The sequence below is a fragment of the Siniperca chuatsi genome, linkage group LG24 (genome assembly GCF_020085105.1).
Source record: "Siniperca chuatsi isolate FFG_IHB_CAS linkage group LG24, ASM2008510v1, whole genome shotgun sequence".
Classification (NCBI taxonomy): Eukaryota; Metazoa; Chordata; class Actinopteri; order Centrarchiformes; family Sinipercidae; genus Siniperca; species Siniperca chuatsi.
The window spans coordinates 3233106-3250134 of record NC_058065.1 but is presented as its reverse complement, the minus strand read 5'-3'; the positions used below and the strand labels follow the sequence as shown (position 1 = coordinate 3250134).

Below are 17029 nucleotides of genomic sequence, written 5' to 3'. Positions count from 1 at the left end.
TATTTTTAATTGTCTTTTATAACAATAATAATAATAATAAAACTTTATTTATAGAGCACTTATCAAAACAAAGCACAAAGTGCTTCACAACAAGAGAAATATCAAGAAATAAAATACACAAAAGCAATAAAATAAACAGCCAGTTCAGGTAAAATCAGGATATGCTTTCATATATTGCCCTATGTTGCTTTTACGTTTAATGTAAATCACTTTGAACGTTGTTGAAATGTGCTATACAAATAAACTTGCCTTGCCTTACTACGTTTACCTGTACTGCTACTGCCATTACTACTGCTAATGATGTGAATAATAACTTTAATGTGTAGAGCACTTTCAAAACCAGAGCTTTCACAGCTTCACAGAGCAAAAATTAAGACATTCAAGAGACAGTGATAAGTAAACCGTGTATATATAAAATACAGTAATATACAAACAAAAGGAAAAATAAAATAATACTGCAAGCTACATTAGCTAACAGCAAGGTCCCTGTTAAATAAACCACTAAATAAATACACATTACTGCTCCTTATATTAGTACTTACTGCTACAACTACTGTTTCTACTATTACTGTCACTGTAACAGCTGCTGCTGCTGCATCTTTTCATTTCAGACAGACCCGTTTTGCCTCCTGCTGGCTGCTCTGAGTACTGCACACAGGTGATGACACCACAACAACCTCACCTGCTCATAGCCTGACCTAAGGTGAGACAAACTGATTATTATTGATCTTTTATTGAAGAGGAAACTGGATCGATTAAAACTACACAATAAGACATGCAGATTTCACATAGTACAGATAAGATTCAGTGGATAAAAATATGATGGTATAGATCAAAACTGAAACAATGAATTGATTAATTGTTTAGTGATCGTTAACTGATTGATTTTTCCAAGCAAAAACACCAAACAAAATTTGGTGCTTTTCTTTGTCAAATGTGACAGTAAACCGAATATCTTTGGACCGTTGTTTGGACAAATCATGGCATTTTAAGGGAAATTATAATACATTTTTCACTAATTTCTGACATTTTATTGACAAAACAATCAATCAATTGAGGAAAAAATCGGGAGATTAATTAATTATGAAAGTAAGCGGTAGTTGTTTTAGATTTTTAAGCATGAAAATATTTAAATTTAAAGGAAATATCAACAGGCTCAATCCGAAACGATCAATATCACTATTGTTTATGAATGTAGTAATGCTTTTATTGTGAGAAGGGTAATAAGCTTCAGCCTACATAAGGTAAGATTTTACAAACCAAGCATGTGATCTGTTTATAAAATATGATTTTATATATATATGTGTGTATATATATATATATATGTGTGTATATATATATATATATATATATATAATATATATATATATATATATGTATATATATATATATATATATATATATATATGTATATATATATATATATATGTATATATATATATATATATATGTATGTATATATATATATATGTGTATATATATATATAAATATATATATGTGTATATATATATGTGTATATATATATATATATATGTGTGTGTGTATATATATATATATATATATATATATATATATATATATATATATATATATATATATGATACTGTGCTACAGATTAAACTTTACAGCATGTAAAGCAGTTAAAATGTGCTCCACCAGCTATAACATTAAAGTGCTGCTTACATGTTAAAGCATCAGTAATAATATGATATATATAATAATATAACTCCCTGAAGGTACTTTTACTTTAATACTTCAAGTACATTTTGCTGTAAATACTTTTACTTAAGTATAATCTTGAATGTAAGACTTTTACTTGTAACAGAGTATTTTTACAGAGCGGTATTTCTACTTAAAGTAAAAAAGTTCTTCTTCCACCACTGCTGGCCATTGCTATAATCTCTTTTTGACACTGATTTATTATTTTGTGGCTGCGTGTTTTCAGTTTTTATTATTATTAACATTTATTTTAACTTTAAGCTAAATCAATCAAAACTATGTATTGGTTAAAACCTGGTGCAATTTCACATCCATCTCTCCCACTGAAAGATAGAAATGATTGAGCAAATATATTTATTGATAAAACATATTATACTGTACATCATGTTATTTCAAAACTAATAACAAAACGTATAAATATTGTACATTTCAGAGGAGAAAATACATTTTATTGTACTTCTCACTGTCATCTAGCTCTTGTTCGTTTGAATGAATACACTTATTGTAAGTTGCTTTGGACAAACGTGCCAAATTAATTAATGGAATATAGTGGAATGATGATTTCATGCTCAAATGACAAATTACATTTAAAACAGCAAAGAAAACGCTAACAAGAAAACCAGACCTCCCAGTGACAGCGAGCTAGATGAAGATGGAGTGGGACTTTAATGTTCCAGCAGCAGAGCATGGAGGTAATCCTCGTCCACAGGGATTAACGATTAGCGTCTTCATAGAGGCCGAAGCAGCTTCCACGCGCTTCGCTGCCTCACTGTAATCCTCCTGCTCTCTGATAGTCTGCGGCCATTAAACACTGTCGACCACAGACCGTATCTGTATACTGCATGTACACATATAAGCAATATTTCCATTTCACAAACAGACACCCAAACGCCACATGTTGCTAGATTATCACAAATTATCCATTTTTAGATTATTATCAGAATCAGAAATACTTTATTGATCCCCGTAGGGAAACTCTTTGTTACAGCAGCTCGCCTTTACGTCAGTGCACACAGGAGAAAGTACCAGCAAACGATATGATACACTATAAACACTATAAAACAGGTCAGAAAATAAATTAAGTACCAGGTGGGTATAAGTATAAGATAAACTAAGTGTCGACTACCAAGTGGGTTTACCGGTTGATGATGAAAGTACAGTATAAAATACAGTGTCACCACATATGTAATAAGTAATAGTAATAAGCGGAGGTGCATGTACTGTCAAGAGTAATAGAGGTATATAATATCAATACAATAAATAAGAAAAACTAACAAGGGAAAACTAATATTGCACGGGAGTAGTACACAGAATATTGCACAATTATTATTAATTATGGCGGAGATGTAATGATCAATGTCCAGTTTAATGACTTCGGGTCATACAGACTGACACTTAGAGGGAGGAGTTAAAGAGTCTGATGGCCACAGGCAGGAATGACTTGTGGCGCTCTGTGGTGCATTGTGGGGGGACGAGTCTTCCGCTGAAGGTGCTCCTTTGCTTGACCAGCACGTCATGGAGCGGGTGGGAGACACTGTCCAAGACGGCAGGTAGTTTGGCCAGCATCCTCCTTAACTCGTTAATTAGCAGGTGTAATTAACAGTAGCAGTGACAGCAGTTGCACAACTAGCAGTAGGAGTAGTAAAGGTTGTAATAGTATTGATAGTAGCAGCAATACAGGCAATAGTAGTAGTCGTAGTAGTTGTAAAAGCAGTAGAGGTAGTTGTACTAGTAAGTACCAGCAGACATAGTACCAGTAGTAGTAGTACAGGTCGTAGTGGTAGAAACATTAGTGGTAAGTGGTACTACTGTATATTAGTAGCAGTAGTACTGTAGATGAACTAGAAGTACTAGTAATAGAAGAAGTAGAGGTAGAAGCAGAAGTGTAAAACTAGTAAAAGCTGCAGTAATAGTAGTAGCAGAGGAAGTAGTGATAGCAGTTAACTAGCAACTACGAGTAGTAGAGGTACTGTACTAATAGTATTAATAGTACAGGCAATAATAGTTTAAGTACTAGTAGACGTAGAAGAGTAGTACCAGTAGCAGTAGTACTGTAGTACCAGCACAGGTGGTAGTAGAAAAGTGGAGAGTAGCAGTAGTACTGTAGTTGTACTGGAAGTACTATTAATAGAAGAAGTAGAGGTAGCAGTAGAAGTACAGGTGGTAGTAGGAGTAGTACTAGAAGTAAAGAAGTCATTTGGAATGGTAGTAGTATCAGTAGTATTAGTAGAGATAGTGTGATAAGTTGTATTTTCATAAATATATTAATGAAAATGTCCAAATTAATATAATTCCTAATCATAATTCATATTAATGTCATCATTTATTAATGAATTATGTATTTAGCTGAAAGATGGTTCCTTGAAAACAGCTTTAAACGTAATTGATCACTGAGACGAAGCTCCCCTCACCTCCGCTGTGTGATTTGAGTGAGCTGACCCTTTAAGTTGCAGATACTTTAAAGCTCCTTATAAGATTAAGTCGACGCCACGAGTCCAATCAGCTCTGTATTTACAGCGCTTGTGCTGCACCTCTGCCACGGTTCATGAATCTGTTTAGAAGTTATATACCAGCGTTTGGTTGTGTGTGTTTAAGTTAAAATAAAACTAAAATCTGTCATTTCCTGGGGGGTCCAAGACTTTCACCCCTAAACAGGGTATAACGTTGATGGCAGCAATAATCAAGGGGTAACTGAAGTCCAGCTGCTGTTATTGTGCAGCACGATTATCCAGGTCCAGTCAAAGGCTGCTGTGAAACTGGATCCCTGCAGATACCCAATATCTGTGAGAGGAAACACTACTGTATCACTGACACCGTCTGGAGGGAACAGGTGAGGACTCTGCACCTCCAGCGTCTCCAAAAACTGACAAAACCGTTAAGAAATACACAAAATGTAAACAAATAGTGCTTTTGTGTGGAGGACAGCAGATAATTGAAGGAACTAATATCCTTTTTCATTCATGTAAGCAACAAAGAGGGACACAAAATACATGAAGCAGTCCGGCCCCGTGAAACCACAACTTGCTGTTTTTACACTTTGGTTTTTGTACGGAGATATAACGTGTTAATCAGTGAGCTTTAGAGGGGCTGGTAGGTGGAATTCGTTAGCTTTGGGCAGAGCCGGGCTAGCTGTTTCCCCCTGTTTCCAGTCTTTGTGCTAAGCTAAGCTAACCGTACAAACTTGAGAGCGGTATCAGTCTTCTCAAGAATGTCAGACTTTTGCTTCAACTTCTTGGTTAATTAAACACAATATTAGACAAAATTCTTTCAAATCAAAGGAGGTAAACCCTTTTTGGCTCCTGTTTCTAGGTCATAAGTTTTATTTTTATTTGTAAATAGTTTCCATATTAATGTATTTATATACTGCATGCTGCAAGGAAACTTTAAAGTTACAGTAAAGTGAAGTGGATCTGTTTAAACTGCTAAACTGAGCCATTAAAGTGTTTTCTCCCAGCCAAGCCACGCATCTCGTCTCGTGATCAGTTTAATCAGTTAATGAGTGTCTAAACACTCATTAAATAAATTGCAACTGCTGTCTTTTCCCCCTGAAGGTTAATGTTTTATTTCATGATAGAAGCTTATACATTTTTTATGATGTTATTAGAGGTCTTTGTTGACGGCAAGGTGATAAAACGCTGACTTTCACTGGACCAACGAGTGGCAGATGCAGTACAGAAAAACCCTGTTTTTCTTTTAGGACGTTATATAAAATTATAAGCCTCCTCCAAGAAATAATTCCTCAGAAATCTGATCTCACAGTGGCCTCATTATTAATGTAACTAAGTACATTTACTCACATATCATACCTGAGTACAGATTTGAGGTACATGTACTTGAGTATTTCCATTTTATGCTGCTTTATACCACTACACTGATTCTCAGTGGGAAATACATTTTACTCCACTACAGCTGGAGTCACGAGTTACTTTTATTTACAAATTAAGATTTTACGTACAAAACAGGTGACGAGTTTACAAACTATGATGCATTTTATGGCTTAAAAAGCCAAAAAGTCCAACAATAAAATGCTACTTAAACATTAATATATCACCAATAATAATCATAAAACAGTCACACTGTTCTGCATTAAGTACTTAAAGTAGTTTGCTAATAATACTTCTGTACTTTTAGTAATGTGTTCAATGCAAGACTTTTACTTGTAATGGAGTATTTTCACATTGTGGTACTGGTACTTTTACCTAAGTAAAGGATCTGAAAACGTCCTCTACATTTCAAACTAGATTTTAAGTAACTAATAAAAAACAACTAAAATCTTGAACACATTCCAGGTTTTGAGGGGAAAACGTGAGCTCGGACACATCGTGACATGAACCCGTGCGTCCTCCGTTACGGACTGAAGACATGCCTGAAATGTTTGACTCAGCTAAAAGCTAAAACCAAACAGAACTTGGGTTAAAAACTGGCCTGCAAGCTCCGATTCCTCAATTAATGGAGGTGGACGGGCGGGGGCTGCAGCGGCGGCAGAGAGTGGTTTATCTGGGCCGGGGATTTGGACGTTATTAGTGTAATCTTTCTTTCGGTGACCAACAGGTCTGCTCGTCATCTGTCCGATACGTCCGCGCTTCATCCTACAGATGAGAATAAACATCTGGGCTGCAGCTCGCTTCTGATATCTGTCGGGGAGGAGTCTCAGCTTCAGCATGTTTTACTAACTAACATTTCAGTTTAAAGGTTTTTCTGCAAACTTTTTCTTTTTGGTTTCAGGTGGATTTTCTCCTCTCTTATTCATTTATATGTGATACCTTTAAATTTCTTTCCTTAGCCGTTGATTTGCGGTCCGTAATCCAGCGTAATCACTGGAAAATCACAAGGCACCCAAAAGAGCAGGCCCTGACCTTTGACCTCCGTAACTTCGGCTGCTTGTCATGTTGTCAGATCGAGGAACTGAAGCTGCAGGTGTCGGCCAGAGGACTCAAACTCAAAATGTAGCTCAAGTTCAGAAACAAAAATCTACATGAGAGTTTGGATCAAAGAAAACATAGAACATAAAAACATACATGTAAGGGACACTTGGAAAGTAGATGTGTTGATGAGTTGAATATGTTTCCTTGTTGACAAAGAAAACCTGCATATCTGACGTCTTACAAATGACGCATTTGCATATTTTGCATTCAGAGCTGTCAGGTATCCATCAGGGCCGATATATAATAAAAACTGATTGATTACACCGGGTATATCGACAATACACTCAAAATAAAAACTGATTCTGTCACAACAATATCAAACTATTAAGATCACGAAGAACCAAACATAAACACACATTAATACCCAATAAATACATCAAAGCAGTATGTCAGTTAGTCAGTAATGGTAAAATAAAACATGTAATATAACAAATAATAACATAAATGTATTATACTGTATGCAATCAATATGCTTTTTGTGTATCTGAATCCAATATGAAACAAAAAGTCACAACAAACCACTCGTATCATTTTACTGAAGAGAACAAAACAGAACTGTTTCTAATAAAATATAATGCATGTCAAGCACATTAATATTTCATGTTTGTGTTACATTATTAGTGGTGGTAAACAGAGAGTGTGTTTCACTTGATATGTTTCATGCATATTTCAATGTGTGTGTGTATATATATATTATAAACATAGTCTTAAAAAGCACTTTTTCATTTTAAACATCAAAACTTTTTCCTCTAATTTAAAAAACCTTTCTAGCCAAAGACACTCATCCAGATCAAAAGATTATTAGACTGTAAAAAAAAAAACACTTATTGACTCCCTTTTTTTTGGTTTTGATTAAACGTATAAATCTATAAATAAACCCGGGAACAACGTGGAGATAAACACCCGTCCGCCTGCAATCAATCAAATCTGTGCAGACCTTCTAATTCTCAGCTCTGTGGCCCAGTTTGGCTTCAATCTCTTAACCCCCTCCCACATCCATGGTGAATAATTGACGAGCGCTCCCTCCCCTCTCCCTTCCTCTCTCTGTCTCTTTCCATCTCTCTGTCTTTGTGGTGTCGATCGTCGGCTTCTCCGGCCCGTGACAACCCGCCCTCCCTCGCCTCCATCACGTCCAGTTTCCACCTGCTGTCGGCTGCATGTTGACGACCGTCGGCAGGTAAAACAGACGGAAACACGGGAGCAGCTGCTGGTAAGACGAAACCTGAAACACTATAACTATTTTACACTTTACCTTTTCGAACATTTCCAGGAAAGCGAGCAGGGAAATAGCAGATGTAGCTCTTTTTATCCTCATCTTTTTACTGAGATTTTGTGACAGGAAAGGGATCAGTAATATTAGAAACTTTGTTCAGGCACTCTTAGCAAGAAGAAAATAAAAAGAGAAGCAAGAATATTAAAAGCCTTTATTTAGTTTGTATTACCTCCACCCTGATGACGGCCCTGTGGTGCTGCAACCTGTTTGCTTTTAAAACCATTAGTACGGCCGGCTACGTAACGACTGTAATAGGCTAGTATACTTTTTCTCCTTGCTCCGGATAAGAGCGTCTAAAGAAAAACTCTTCTTTATCTTCTAGAGGAGCTTAATGTTTCCTAGACTTGGAACTGATTCAGCACCTTTTTTTGGTTCTTGTACCTTATCAAAACCAATTTTTGGTGCCACAGAAAACCTATTTTGCCATTTTTGCCTTTATTTGATGGCTGCATGTAGAGAAGCAGGTTTTAAAGGTTATAACACTGTAATTTTATGGTGCCCTAAAAGAAACATACCAGTGGTTTTATCCTGTTTACTACAATTCACATATGCTTCGCATCACAGGAAACTATTTTACAAACAGTGTTTGCTGTGTTTTAGATTTTAAATCTAAATATTTTTCCAGCTGTTCAAGACAGCCACTGGTTTCCTCTCGCTTCTGTACGAAATGAAAATCCATCAGCAGACTCTCGAGACGTGTAATCCATCTCACCGCACATCAAGTCTGCATTCATTTTGGTCAAAGCGACGTTATCGCTGCTATTTTAATGCTAAATAATAATAAACTTTATTTTTACAGCACTTTTCAAAACAGCTTTGATTGCAGTTTACAGTGATTACAGATGATGCGCATCTTTACTCCACATGTAACTTTAACAAAAATGAATGCAGAGAGTTTCAATAGTCTGACATTTGATTTTTATGTGATTTGTGGTTAAAGACATAAAACAAACCACTGCTACTTTTTAAATTGAAAATGACAAGGTAATACAGAATGTGAACCATACTTTGGTGTTTCAGTTTTACCTCTTTACTTAAGATTTCATCAAACTCTTCTTTTTACAAAATGAACTGAACCTTTATGGGGCAACGGGATTTGTAAATAATGTACTTAAAGCTTCTCTAATCGTCTCTTTTGTCTTTTAAAGGTAAAAAAACATAAACCAGCTGATAAGAGTAGAGCTCCTTTTGTTGACATGAGCTTCTGAGAGGTCACTAAATAGTAAACTCCTCTCGGTGCTTGTTTTCAGAGAGCCGTGGAGCCATGAAGGGGTTCCTGGTCCTCCTCCTGGTGGTGACGGAGGCGTCCTCCCGGTCCAGCGGCAGCTGGTGCGAGCTGCGCTGTGACTGTCAAGGAAGTCTGAAGTTCACCATCTGCTCCCGGGCTAACTTCACCCAGCTGCCCGGCAGAGTCCCCCCCCACACCGAGCTCCTCGACCTGTCCGACAACCGCATCGCCGTCGTCCCCAAACGCTCCTTCAGCAAAAACCGCAAGCTCCGAGTCCTGCTGCTGCAGAACAACAACATCAGCGTGGTGGAGGACGGCGGCTTCTCTCAGCTGGAGTTCCTGCAGAAACTGGACTTGAGCTGGAACCGGATCTCCACCCTGACTGAAGGTTTCTCCGTCGGCCTGGCCTTCCTGCGGGAGCTGCAGCTCGCCCACAACCGCCTGACGAGGCTGGACAGCCAGACCTTCCTGCACCTGGACGGCCTCCAGAGGTTAAACCTGACCAGCAACAGCATCCACACCATCCAGGTGAGGTCGTTCTCCTCCATGAGCACCCTGCGGCAGCTCCACCTGGAGGACAACCGGCTCACGTCCCTGAAGAGCGGGATCTTCTCCATGCTGCGCTCCCTGGAGGTCCTCAACCTGGCCGGAAACCAGATCAACGACACGGAGGTGGGCGTCTTCAAGCCGCTCACCAGCATGACGTTACTCAACCTGGCCAACAACCAGCTGTCCACCGTCTACTTCAAGACGTTCCTCGGCATCCACACCTACAGCACCCACATCCTGCTGCAGGGGAACCCCTGGAACTGCGACTGCGACCTGCAGAGAGTTTTCCTGAAGCTGCGGAGCATCCAGAGGCTCTTCCTGGACGACTACTACAACCTGACCTGCAAGGCGCCGCCGGTCCTCGAGAACTACCGGCTGATGAAAGTGGACACGGGGCTGTGCCTCGCCGAGACGGTCACCGTGCTCATCATCACCGTCACCGTGGTGATAACCGTGCTGGCCGCCATGCTGATGGGCGAGAGGAAGAGGAAGAAGAAGAAGAAGGGGAAGCACTGGACGCAGCAGGGAGAGCTGTCGGATGAGTCGGACTACTGAAGCACGTCTTTCTTTCTTCTGTCTCTGAAATATTTCACAGTCTTATTTCTTTCTGTCGTTTCTTTACGGACTTTAAAGATTAAAATACAGCTTTTTGACTTTCAGGCAGCTGTTGCCTCAGCGTCGTTGCTTAACTCCGACAGCAACATCTGCACGCCTGGAAAGAGATTTCAGATTCTGCGGTTCATTTTGTCGAAGGATTTCCCATCTGCTTCACACCAAAAAAGCTTTCTTTTAAACCAGCAGCGTACAGGGAATTATCAGAATAAAAACACTTCGTGAAATGCAGTATATTTATGGAGTTTCCCCCCCAAAACTTAACTGGTATATTAATTTAAAAAAAGCTTTATTTTCTCATCTTAAATGTTTGAATGGTGAATATAGCTTTTTTTGTGAACAGATGTGGTGCGATTACAGCAGTGGTTAATGTTCCTGATGTGACTCCAGGTTCGGAAAACATTAAATGGGATGTTTGTGACATTTAATTGTGTCTCATGTCTCATTTAAGACAAACTTTTGCCCACATTTTCATATTTTCCAATAAAAAAAAAACAACACAGAAAAACAGGAAACATCAGCTGTGTCAATAAAATAGAAGTCTACAGTGCCCCCTGCAGGTAAAACAGATTTAATGCACTGAAAATCATTGTAGGACATTTGTTGTTTCCTGGTAGTTTCACTTTATGACGCTTTACAGGAACTCCCATTGTCCTGCTTTTTGCAAACTCCACCCATCTGACACTCCGCCCATGTTCAAATCAGCATTAATTATTCTACTTTACATCTCTTTTGATCGTTTTTTATAACAAAATGTGACCTCTGCCTTGGAAAAAGACGATAATGGCAGAGTTTCTAACACCTCTAACATGTTAGTTTAGCCTCTTCTATATAATATAAGAGAGCCAAAGTTTCCAAAATGACTAAAAATGCCACGTTGAGATAAAAACGTGGCACTCTGGGTTTGAGCGTTTTACACAGTGTAGAGTTTAAACAAGCTGATGCAGAATATATTGTGGAAAAAGCTTTTTTACCCCTAAAATTAAAGAAACTTAAAGGGAAATTTGAGGGTAAATCAAGACTTTAAGAGGTTAAAATAATGCATTTCTCACTCAAATGTGTTTACAAGTGAAAATCAGCTTAATATTGCTATAAACTGCTGTTGAAGTAAGTGACAGTATGTCTAGGGCACTAAATGGTATATAAATGCTGCTCAATGGTGAGTTTAATGTTCTTTATTGCGATTTAATGTTTTATTTTTATACTCTGTTGTTTCCGTAGGAACTAATACCAGAGTCCTGCAGTCTGTACCTTGTCACTTAAAAATATATTGATGTTTTTATGTGATTAATGGAAGTTTCCCCTTTAATTGAGACACTGGAGAGCTTCATTTAGTCGCTCTGCTCCCTGAATTTAGCACTGCAGGCAAACCGGATGTTGACAAAATAAAAGCGTAACATTTGTGTCAGAATTGAATTTATTGGCAAAGTATGTTGACACATGCAAGGAATTTGACTGTCCGTACAAATAAACAACACCTACCAACAGGCATAAAAAATACAGGTGAAAATGTACTAATAAGTACTGAATGTAGGGCTGTAATAACTATTTTTATTATCAATTAATTGTAGGATTATTTTATTCATCATTTGGTCTATAAAAGGTCTGAAAATAGTGACAAATGCCTGTTGTGGTAATTAGATTTCTATTTTTATACGGCCCAAATCAATTTACTATCATAAGACAAAGAAAATCTTACATTTGAGATGCTGGAACAAGTGAGTGTTTTTGCATTTTTGCTTAAAAGATTATTTAAATTAATAATTAATTATCAAAATAGTTGAAAATGGTCAAAATGCTCAATGTACAGAAGTGCTTTAAGGGCATCTATTGCTATGTACAGGAAATACAACCTTTTTTCTAAGTCATACAATTAACAGTAAAGAGTGTGTGCAGCACAAAAAAAGCAATATTATAATGTTAAGTGAAATATTAGGGGTTGAGTATTATTTTTAAACAAAAGCTGATTTCATTATATTGTATTGTAGAGCCACTTGACAAATCATCCCATCGCGTTGGGTTAAAAATGAGTTTCCAATTCGATAAACATCCCTTTAATAATAATAATAATAATAATAATAATATTACATAGTATAAAACAACACTGGCTTTTATTTTGGAAGCGTCGACCGGAAGCCGTAACATCATGGCGGACTTGACGGTTGAGTCTCGGGACAGGTGGGAGCTCCGTCTTCACGAGCTGCTGTTGTTCCCAATACAGAGCGAGAGGAGCCGGGGAAACACTTTAAATTCACATTAAAATAAAAACATGAACACGCTGCGCTAAATTTAAACATTACCCGCATGTTTAAAGCAATGATTATGACCGGTTTTGTGTGAAAAAAAATGTCCGACCGACGAGAGAGAAATTCAACAGAAACTGCGCAGTCATAGTTTAATGGGAGTGGTGACCTGAGCAGGTAATACAGTTAATTTGTCTTTAAATTCCGTGTTTTATTTTACGTTTAGTCTTTTTTTTTTAAATGAGGTTTAAATGACAGAAGCTAACGCGTCAGAGTAATTTCCTGCCCGTTTAACCGGGTTACGTTGTTTTTTCGAAATTACTAACGCCATTTTAGCTCATTTACTTAATTTTCCTTTCTAGAAATGTATTGAATTTGGTTTGTTTTGCGGCTAAAACAAACAGTGGCTTTGTTCAAGATACCAATTACTTCCGCATGGACCGTCAGTGACGGACAGGCGGGTGTCAAACTGGGGTCCGAGGCCCCTCCAGCGGTCGTGGGAGGCTCATCTGACCGGATGTAATTTCACTGATGTATAGATCACTAACGCTTTAATGATCCGTTTCACTGTCCTCATGGCATAGTACTGGGTCTAGGACCTCCAAAGACCCTGAAGGGGGTCACACTCACTGCTTTGTTTTTCATCCAGACCACATCGGACCAGGTCTAGCTCAAAAGCCACTATACTTAGACTTGTCAAAGCTGGACTAGACTAACAAGTAGACTCCAGAGACCGCTTCAGATTCGTGAAAGCTTTTTATTTTATATATTTGAACAACAAAAAAGGCGATTTCACTGCTTTTTGCCCATCCAGACCACATCGGACCAGGTCTAGCTCAAAAGCCACTATACTTGTCAAAGCTGGACTAGACTAACAAGTAGACTCCAGTGAGTTATTTTTAAGGCGGTTGTGTTTGGTTTCCTGCCAAACATGGCAGAGCAGACGCGGCTGCCAGCTGGCCGAATAAATTCAACATCATTTGTTTGTTGAACGTCGCAGCAGCCGCTCTCACCCTCATTTCCTTATCTTCCAGATATGCCAGCTGACGACAAGGTCGCCATCCTGACGGACGACGAGGAGGAGCAGAAGAGGAAGTATGTGTTGGCTGAGCCGTTCAACACCCTGTCGATGGAGCGGCAGGCGGCCCCCTCCTCGGGCTCGCCGCCGGAGGAGCCGTCGGCCTCGAACCCGGACTCCATAGACTGCTGCGAGAGGATGTGCCTCCGCGTCAACGGCCACCTCCTCGTCTCCAAAGTCTTCTACTTCTTCTTCTACGCCGCCTACGGCTCGCTGCACCCCCTGCTGGCCGTGTACTACAAGCAGCTCGGCATGTCGGCCAGCCGCAGCGGGCTGCTCGTCGGCATCCGCTACTTCATCGAGTTCTGCAGCGCCCCCTTCTGGGGCGTGGTGGCGGACCGCTTCAAGAAAGGGAAGGCCCTGCTGCTGTTTTCTGTCCTGTGCTGGTTGGTGTTCAACTGCGGCATCGGCTTCGTCAAACCAGCTGAGATGAAGTGTGAGGAAAAAGGCGCCGCACCTCCGACGGCGGCGGCGCCGCCTGTGATAACGACTCTCCCGCGCAGTACCGTCTGGCAGCCGAGCAACTCCACCAACCACACCAGGAGCCGCCGGAGCCTTCTAGACCTGGACTCCTATGTCAGCGTGCTCCACAGGCGAGAGCGAAGCGTAGACGCCAACACAACTTCAGCTCCCTTCAAGCCGGCCAACACCACCCTCCCCGCCACGACCACTGCCTCCTCTACTCCTACCAAACCAAAGGAGTACCAGATCATCTACAACAAGGACCAGGTGGAGTCCATCTTCCTGCTCATCTTGCTCGTCATCATCGTGGGCGAGTTCTTCAGCGCTCCCGCCGTCACTATCGTGGACACCGTCACCCTGCAGTACCTCGGTAAAGCTCGCGACCGTTACGGCCTGCAGAGGATGTGGGGCTCGCTGGGCTGGGGTCTGGCCATGCTGCTGGTGGGAATCTGGATCGACCACACACACATCAACGCCAAGATCGACGGCGTGGGCTGCACCATGCCCGACTTCCGCCTCCACAACTACCAGATCGCCTTCATTGTGTTTGGCGTGCTGATGGGCGTGGCGTTCATTGTTGCCACTCAGTTTTACTTCGAAAAAGGTGGCGACTACCGGCATGAGCTTCCAGAGGGGGTGTCGGCGGTGGCGGTGGCGGAGGGCCCGAGACCGTTACCCGAGTCCTCGGACCAGACTCCCATCGGCCCCGACGCCGCTCAGGAGTTCAGCTACAGCGATCTGCTAAAGCTCCTCTGCAGCGTGCGCTACAGCTCCGTCCTCTTCGTCGCCTGGTTCATGGGCTTCGGCTACGGCTTCGTCTTCACCTTCCTGTACTGGCACTTAGAGGACCTGAAGGGGACCACCACCCTGTTCGGGGTCTGCTCCATCCTCAGCCACGTCTCGGAGCTCGGCACCTACTTCACCAGCCACAAGTTCATCGAGCTGGTCGGACACGTCAGGTCAGACACGGGATTATATGAAAATAAGATGCAGACTGGCAGATTATCTGTTAAGTGTTTGATCCATAAAATGTCATTAAAAAAAAGTGAAGAGCGAGTTCCCAGAGCCCAAAGTGACGTCTTTTAAATCCCTCGTTTCGTCCAAAACCCAAAAATATTCAGTTCACAATCATATAAAACAGAGAAAAGCAGCAAATCATCACATTCGAGAAGCTGGAATCACAGAATTGATTCTCAAAATTGTTATTTAATCATTTTCTGTTGATTTTTATAAATAAAAGCGCATTCGGCTTCATTACCGGTTGGTGCTATTGATCAACTGCAATGCAGCATACAGACTAATTTTTCTATATTTCTCAGCGAACAAGGACATTTTAAACTCTTTTAAAATCATCTAAATGTCATTATAGAACGTGCACATTATTAATCTGCATTTAAATACACATGTAGCAGATTGTTTTTAATCATTTAAGTGCTGCAGTTCATGAGAAGTTATGTTTAAACATGCACAAATGCTGCAAAACTCCTGGATCTTGATCCTGACGAAAAACACATCTTTTCAACTAATTTAATTAGGAAAATTAGTCCTTGAAATATCCTGCTAACTGCAGGGAAATAGTTTACCAGTATAAAATAAATATTTTAATGAGAAACTAAGATGTTTTTGGTTATTCCTGTTTTAAATAGCCAGCAGCTAGAGTTCCAGCCTGAAAATGAACTACTTAAAGCATCTTTTAGCAGGAAGTGCTTCAAACTGAGCCGTCGACTCCGTCCTCCACTCTGCCGTGCGGAGAGTGAACGTTAGAGGCAGCGCTGTCATTGGTTGCGTCCCTTGTCGGCGTAGATTCGGGGGCCGGGCCTCCGCAGGCAGCGGGGACATTTGAGAGCGTGGTGTGACATTTCAGCTGCGAGGCCTCCAGGCTGCAGCTCGGTTACCTGCACAGGAAGCACACGGCGTCTCTGCTGTTTGAAACAACTCCTGAGTCAACAGGAGGCGACGTCGAAGGGAGAGGAGTGTCTTTAAAAGGATTTTAAAATTAATTAAACGACATACACCTGCCTGTGTGTGACTATTTTAAAGAAACTGCTGCTGTTTGTTATTATTAATTTTTATCAGGGCTGGATATTGAATCTCCAAAGTCTACTTGTGATCACGCTTCAGCATATTTATTTTTTGTTTTTATTTTATTTTTAGAGATAAAATAGAGGAAAATCTGAAAAAAATAACCAGAACTTGTGTAGCAGACAAGTTTTTTTTCTGGTTTCTATCCTGGTAATTATCTCACGACCCCTCACATTTATCCTGCAGCCACTTGTGGTTTATCATTTTTAATAATTTTTAATAATTTTCTCACACATTTCCTGATTTTAAATCATAATTTTGCTCATTTCACATTGTGTTTTCTTTTAGTTTTTAGTTCTTGTACAGTTGCTTGTGTGAAATACGCTTTTTTAACAAGAGTTTGACGAAGCTACAAGAAATAGTCCGGCACATAACCTCAATTTTCCGTTTTCACACCACCGTTTATTTCACTTCAGTATAGATTAAAACAAACAAGATACAACATGTTAATGTTAAAAGGAACTGGCAGGTGGATTTTGTTACCTTTGGACCGAGCCAGGCTAGCTGTTTCCCCCTGTTTCCAGTCTTTATGCTAAGCTAAGCTAACTGGCTGCAGCTTCATTCTTACTGTGTAATATATCTGACGAGTCATTTACCGTACAGACGCGAGTCGTATCAATCTTTTCATCTAACTCTCAGCAAAATGTCGAAATAATCCTTTTAAACACAGAATTTGTGAAAAACATTAAAACAATACTTATTATTATTTTAGTCTCAGTTTAATAACTTTATCTTATTTAGCATATTCTTAAATAAAGGAAAATAAAGAGCTTTTTAATAGATCATTATTTAACAATGAGGTACCTCGATTTGTAAAGCGTTAAATTCACTGGATTAGCTAATAATGGACATTGCTA

At 39.8% G+C, this 17029-nt stretch overlaps 1 protein-coding gene and 1 pseudogene across 19 annotated transcripts in view; both read left to right on the top strand.

Annotated features, from left to right (window-relative positions):
* Positions 1 to 17029, top strand: part of LOC122872334 (major facilitator superfamily domain-containing protein 6-A-like) — a 93959-nt gene that overhangs the window by 12747 nt on the left and 64183 nt on the right. For 14 of the 19 annotated variants that reach the window (XM_044188437.1, XM_044188433.1, XM_044188441.1 and 11 more), the window contains exons 1-2: positions 12458 to 12727; positions 13585 to 15049. In XM_044188437.1, the coding sequence (XP_044044372.1) occupies positions 13587 to 15049 (1463 nt within the window). In that variant the 5' untranslated portion in view covers positions 12458 to 12727; positions 13585 to 13586. Of the gene's footprint in view, positions 1 to 611; positions 704 to 12423; positions 12728 to 12802; positions 13439 to 13584; positions 15050 to 17029 lie in introns of those variants that run through there. The other 5 variants (XM_044188421.1, XM_044188422.1, XM_044188424.1 and 2 more) reach the window with 4 other exon arrangements.
* LOC122872337 lies at positions 6089 to 11723 on the top strand (annotated as a pseudogene).